At 38.3% G+C, this 6,712-nt stretch overlaps 1 protein-coding gene across 2 annotated transcripts in view; it reads right to left on the reverse strand.

The window, feature by feature from the left end:
• DEK (DEK proto-oncogene) overlaps positions 1 to 4,858 on the reverse strand; it is a 27,314-nt gene extending 22,456 nt beyond the window's left edge. For both annotated transcript variants that reach the window (XM_009326505.1, XM_009326506.1), the window contains exons 1-3: positions 4,716 to 4,858; positions 2,836 to 2,937; positions 2,215 to 2,324 (exon numbers count right to left, since the gene is read on the reverse strand). In XM_009326505.1, coding sequence (XP_009324780.1) covers positions 2,215 to 2,324; positions 2,836 to 2,937; positions 4,716 to 4,851 — 348 coding nt within the window. In that variant the 5' untranslated portion in view covers positions 4,852 to 4,858. The remainder of the gene's footprint in view (positions 1 to 2,214; positions 2,325 to 2,835; positions 2,938 to 4,715) is intronic.
• Positions 4,859 to 6,712: the final 1,854 nt, after the last annotated feature.

Below are 6,712 nucleotides of genomic sequence, written 5' to 3' on the forward strand. Positions count from 1 at the left end.
TACATACTACCCAATTTACAACTTCTACCATTACACCTGCAGTCTAAACAGGGTTGAACTTCCATTGCGACAGCGCTTATAATGGGAAAATTGCTCCCATCAAGATCCCAAATATATTAAGCTCTTTGTTTTCACTCCATCTCCTTTTACCAAAAAATAAGTTAAAAAACATCCCAAAGCTGTTATCCTTCCGAGATCTTTATAACATTATCAAGAATAATTTGAACTCACTTTCAATAGTCCTACAAATTTTGTTGCTGGTATTTCTCCATTAGTTTATAATTTTACCAAAGCTAAGCTCCTTTTCCAAAGGTAATTATCTTTGTCCAGCACCTAAAGAAAATTTGCAGATGGTATTTGTATGTTTTATTAAAAATGTTAATTATGATCCAAAGTACATACAGAATGTGCATACAAGACAACATCTGATCTTCACTATATTAAACAGCATTCTGAGCTCCCAACAATTCCGATTAAATATAGTTTTGGATGAAACCATACTGATATATTTCCAAACTGAACGTATTTTGAAGTAAATAAATATATTCTCATATCTTTGGACTCAAACCACTGGGACGCTGCAGCAATCCAGCTGGACTCTCCAACAAGCCTATGTCCAAAAGACTAAATGTTGGAGAGCAGAGCAAAGGGGGGTGGAGTTGCAACCAAGTAAGTGGTGTGGGAGGGAAGGCTGACAGCTGTATTTCAATAGCAATTGTGCCTAATCAGTATGACTTAGGAGTGTTAAATATCAATTTACAGTTATATCATTTGCACATAATTATGAAACTGCAAACACGTGTGTCAGTTGATTAGATTATTTATTAATAATTGATTTAATAATAACAACAGTATCATTCAGTTGTTAGTTTCTTAGCAGTGTGTTGCATAATCAATAAACAATACAGTCTCTTCAATCAGTTATGTCTCAGATCTGCAATGTAAAGTAGGAAAGATGGACTCTGAGGTAATGGTATCCCAGTACCTCCACCCAAAGACGGTAGAAAAGTGTTACTGGTTTCATGAAGGGTAAACGGATGTAGTCGGATGATTTCCACGGTAAAGCTAGTTAAATCAGAAAGTTACAGGGTTCTGTCATTGTACCTTTCCTATCAAACAATTAAATTCTACTGCAGGACAATCCAAAAGTTTGCAAAACTCTGTACACACCGAGTCAGAAATTCTCTAGTCTGGTTTATTGCCACACTGAATAAGTAGCATAATTCACAGAGGTAGGTTTTAATGAATACATGCTGGTCTTTTTCTGAATACTTCAGGCAACAGATCTTTCTCTGCCATTGAAACAAGCACTGCATTTGTAGCAGTAGTCTGAGGTATTACAGCTAGAACGTATCTGTACTAGTACTATTCAGTTCCTGGTTTCTGTGCTAGCTGTTCAAGTTTCCAAAATACAAAGAGATTAAAAACAAATTCCTATAAATATAAGTGTATTGAAATAGTAAAATTTAATCTGCCTTAATTTCTCTAGGTCCATTTTATCTCTCTTAGCAAGGAAAATGGGTCATATTTACTCTGAAATTTAAGGCATGATCACTGATACATAAAGGGCTCCAAGAAAGATTTGCTATTATATTTTCTTTAAATTTTGTCCTTAAATACAAAAGCAAGCATATCAGTTTTTAGCTAATTTTTTAATTGTCTTGGATAAATGTGACAAAAATCACTATTAAAATTTTACGTATAATGTAGTTTTACTTCCTACTGCTTTGTGCGAACTAAAGGAGAAAATGACTAGGGAAGTAGCAATGTAGCAACCCACTAACAGCTTTCAAACATAAAAGAAATAGAAGTACTAAGAAAAAGCTATGTCGAACAAAATAACTACATGGAGTATTTTGACTGTAATCCGCACATCAGCAGCTTTTAGCATGTGAACCATAAATTATTTCCAACTCATCCTCATAAGGTAAACCACCCCTCCCCCCATTAAAAAAATTAAAAAAAAAAATCTATATTCACATAGACTTACAATTCAGTACACCTTTCCAGAGGATTTTTATAGGGAGAGTAGTTTACAGGAGTTAGAAAAATTATGGGCTTGCTCAGCTGGTCCTGCAATATTAATCTTCTAAGTAGTTTGTAATAAATGACACTTAAGTAGATCCATACGTGCAAATGTAAAAAACTATACTATAAACATTTTCACTATGCATGAGAACTAATAGATACACAAGATTGATTTTAAGTTCTTACAGTGCCTGGCCTGTTGTAGAGGAGCTTGTGCAGGTTCCTAAGTTCATCTGTCTTCTTTTTACTCAGAAAGAATTGTATCCTTTCAATTTCACAGAGTTTTTGCCCTTTTCCTGAAACAGTTAAAATCAATTATGCAATTCATCACATTCATATTTACCTATGTGTTTATAACTTCAAATATCTACTGTTTTTAAAAAAATCAAAGAAGTTATTATCTCAAAATAGCATCAGACATTATAATAGGTCAAACATGAAGCAGGCCTTTTCCTATCAATTAGGCATCCTGACAGTCTCTTTATCTTCCTTACTTGATACTACCTAGACCAGGGTACACAGACTTGGCATTTCTTTTTATTCTAGCTGCTCCTGCCTTTGTTAGTGGTGGCTAGGTACGGAAGATCCTGTTCCAGGTAAGTTTAAACATTATACAACTTTTATGGTTTAAATTGACACTACAGAATAAAAGAGGGTTTTCATATAATTCTAATAGCCTTACTATTTTGAAATGGATCATGACTCTTAAGTTAGGTCTCATCTACAACAAACTAATAATCTGATCTTTTACGAGGTTTCATTATTGTTCTCAACACTCACAATTCTTATGTGAGAGGACAAGCTTACCTGGTGTAATTGTAAAAGGTTCCTTTTGCAACGAGGACACTTGCATGGTCAGTCGGTCTACCTTCTTTTTCTCCCTTTTTCCTTCAACAATGAGACTCTTTTCTGCAAAAGACAGGTTCCTTAAACACAATGTTTTTCATTACATGAGCAGATTCGACTGTAGCGACAGGCAATACAACACTGAATCTTCGAAATGGCAAACCAAAAATGGATAATGGTATAACCAGGTACTATGACACTTTCAAAACTTTGGCTAATAGATCAATGAGATTCTATGGAGCTGTATATTGGAGTCTCTAGTTCTTAACCACAATCCTGCATCCAACTTAACTTTGAAGACAAGACTGGGCATTTCCTAAAGGGAACTTCACCCCACGATGGAGATTGCAGCACTACGCATTTTCAGAAACCCATCCTTCTCTCCCTTCACTGCCTTTCTGAGGTACAGAACTCACATTGTTTGCGTAGTCTCCTTCTGGGATGCCCCAGCCCCTACACGCTCAGCTCTGCTTTTGCTGTCTCGGGGAGAATACTACCACCAGATGGGCAAAAGGAGAGTCCAGCATAGCTGCAGACACTTTCTCTTCCCACTACTGGACTGGAGGACCCACGCAATATCAGCAGGAGAGGCAGAAGCACAAGCAGAGTGGGAGTGTACAACACCTCACAGGGCTATGCAGTGTGGCACTCTGCAGGGCATGACATGAGTGTCACAAATACTACAAGAATACTATTCCCAGTAATTCTGGTACTGCTTAGTAATGAATACATTTAGATTGTTTTATGTATACATTGCACATCACTACTTTCATGATACCATGTCAGGAAAAAAATCCAAAGCTTCACCTAAACATTTCATACTAAAATACTTGACCTCAAATCAAGCTATCCTTAGTGCTAAACAGATGGGCTATCCTGGCTTTAACATCTGAAAGCAGCTTCAAAATCTGTATGAACGTAATCAAAACTGGATACGTATCTTGTAAAACATACTTGTGTGTACACAAGAAACAGTTGTTTCTAGAAATCTAATTCTAATTACTCTAGTTTCCCAAACAGGATAATCTCTTTTCTTTCTACCACTTTTCCTTTCTACTACTTTTCCTAAAGACAAACTTCAGCTCTTTTAAGAATCTAAGACCATCAGTGACTTGCTTTTCACTGTGCCTTACTGCAGCTCTATTTCCATGGATGCTTTTGTTTGCAAAACAGGTGCCTAGAGATTTCACGATGGAAATTAACATCTTTGCATAGTAGTTCCTTCATCACATCTTGTATTCCTTGACTACCCTCTTCAATTACATGCCACAGCACAAAGTCTGCCTTGCTTGCTCATCCTAAATCTCCACGATTTTTATTGACAAAATTAGTCAAATGGAATATCCCCCCTCCAACATAATTAAATTTTGGTACCCAGTAAATTAATTCACAGCAATTAAGCAAAGACATCTGTATTGTTTCCAAAGCTACTGCACAGATTTTTCAAGTTTCTCTCTTTTGAAAACATGGATCACTTCAGAGTGTTACTGGCAAAAAAGGATTCTCTTTTGGATATGCATTTTTATACAAATAATTTGATAAAGGACACTACCTCTTATAATCATCTAGTAGGTTATACAACACCACAACCACAAAAAAAACCCCTGGCGTAGGAATCCAGGATGCTGGCAATTCCTTCAATCTTTCCTGAGGAACATGAGTATCGCTGTTTCTAGTGTTGCCTGTTATAGTTTACTGGGAAGCGATTTATGACCCATGAGATAGATGTACCATGGAATCTCCTAAACAATAATTGTACAATTAGCCGAGATCACAGGAGACTGCATTCAGTAAGCTTGGCATTTTTTAAAGGACAACTTATTCAATGCAAAAACACGTACCCTTTTCTTCCTCCTCCTCTTCTTCCTCTTCTTCATCTTCATCACTTTCCTCAGCTTTGTTTTCAGTTTCAGGTTGTTTCTCATCTGCTTTTTCAGATGACATTGTATCTTCTTTTGATGAAACAACAGAAGACATGGTGTATGGTTCTGTAAAAAACCATCAGGGAAACCATCATCAATACAGCATTATACATGAAAAATACAGGAATCTGGCTTTTTAAAAAAATCTTCTTGTACAGTAGAAGTAATGTCATAGTGCTCGTATTGTGATTGTTCACATTCTTTAAGACACTAAAGTATTCTACATACACACAACGCATAGAATTTTTCAGGAGGAGTTGCCATCCGTTCTGCAACTAGCCTGGTTAAGAACAGTTTAAAAAGTTATCAATTCTTTCCACACACAAGTCTTCAAGCTTGCTTTGTGAAGCGTTCGGAAACACCCACTAAAAGCAGCTGATGCTGTTATCTATTAAAGAAATTTAACGTTTTAAGATATCACAATTTTAGTGCACGATATTACAAACCAAATAGTTATTTCTGATCGTGGTTAACTATGCGTACAAGTTTCCTAATAAGTTAAACAAGCTACATATTTAGATGGGAAATGGGAACAGAAAAATAAAAAATAAAAGTTATGAGCAATTTGGAAAAAGTTAACACTGCTTTCAGAATTCAAATAGCTGCAATATCTTAGGTCTTGAAAATGCTTTTTGTTTTTAATCTGCAGATCTACAACCAAAAAGAATAAATGCTTCATACTTAGCATATTTAAGAGGAGTCTTTTCTTAGCATTTGAGGTGGCTTAAATGTTAACTTAAAATTAAAATATCTCACTTTGGCGAGTACCATTTCCCTACTGTCAGGGAATGTCTATCTAACGAAGGAAGATAACCATATCTGTTCATTTTAGAAAAAATCTAGCTTTCAAAATCTTTCACTGTTTACTGATCTGCAACAAAATACAGCATCAGCTGTATAAGCCCTTGTGGAAGAAATATCACGATTAACCATTTTCTTTTTCCAATATTAAAGCCAATATTACCTGCCAGAGGTCAGATTCAATAAACAATGAAATCGACTGCTTATATGCAATATTAGCAGGTGCCAGGGAACAGCAGCACTTCAAATGACAGAAAACATGAGTTATATTACCAAGCCAGGGAAAAAGAAAGTTTGCTACTCTTCACTAAATCACAGGGGAAAAAAATAAAAATCTCTTTCAGGGTATTGCTACCAGTATTTCATTTGACACGGAAAAGTAATCCGACTTTTTCACGACGGTACTCTCTGAATTTTACTTGTCCGCACAAGTGAAAAACCAAGCGAAGTACTACACGTCGTCTTTCTCCCTTTCAACGGGAGCAGAAGGGGAATAGGAAAGTAAGAGACTTTAGCTTTTCAGCAACCAGGTCCGTGAGGACGACTTGCTTAGAGAAAAAGGGTACTGGGATCCACCTTTAGGAAGACTTAAGTCGGGGGTATTTTCGGCCGAGAAAGGGTATCTTGCAAGCCGCCCCGAGAAGGATACTCGTGCACAACAGCACCTCCCACCCTCGTCCAGGACTTTTCAGACACGGACTCGCCACCTGCCCCCTTCCCGAGACGACTTGCTTAGAGAAAAAGGGTACTGGGATCCACCTTTAGGAAGACTTAAGTCGGGGGTATTTTCGGCCGAGAAAGGGTATCTTGCAAGCCGCCCCGAGAAGGATACTCGTGCACAACAGCACCTCCCACCCTCGTCCAGGACTTTTCAGACACGGACTCGCCACCTGCCCCCTTCCCGACTTGCGAGCCGGAGGCCGGGGAAAGCGAAACGACGATGGGTAGCGCCCGGAGGAGCCGGCGGCCAAGGAGAAGGGCGGCGGGAGGAGCACCGTCCCTTTCCCCGAACCAGCAGGCAGCGAGACCGTTCCGCCCCTCTCCCGCCACCGGGCCGTAGGGCAGGACAGAGCGCCCGGGAAGCACCTCCGGCGGAAAACGCAGCCCGCCGCCCC

Source organism: Pygoscelis adeliae, unplaced genomic scaffold (genome assembly GCF_000699105.1).
Source record: "Pygoscelis adeliae isolate BGI_AS28 unplaced genomic scaffold, ASM69910v1 Scaffold186, whole genome shotgun sequence".
Taxonomy (NCBI): Eukaryota; Metazoa; Chordata; class Aves; order Sphenisciformes; family Spheniscidae; genus Pygoscelis; species Pygoscelis adeliae.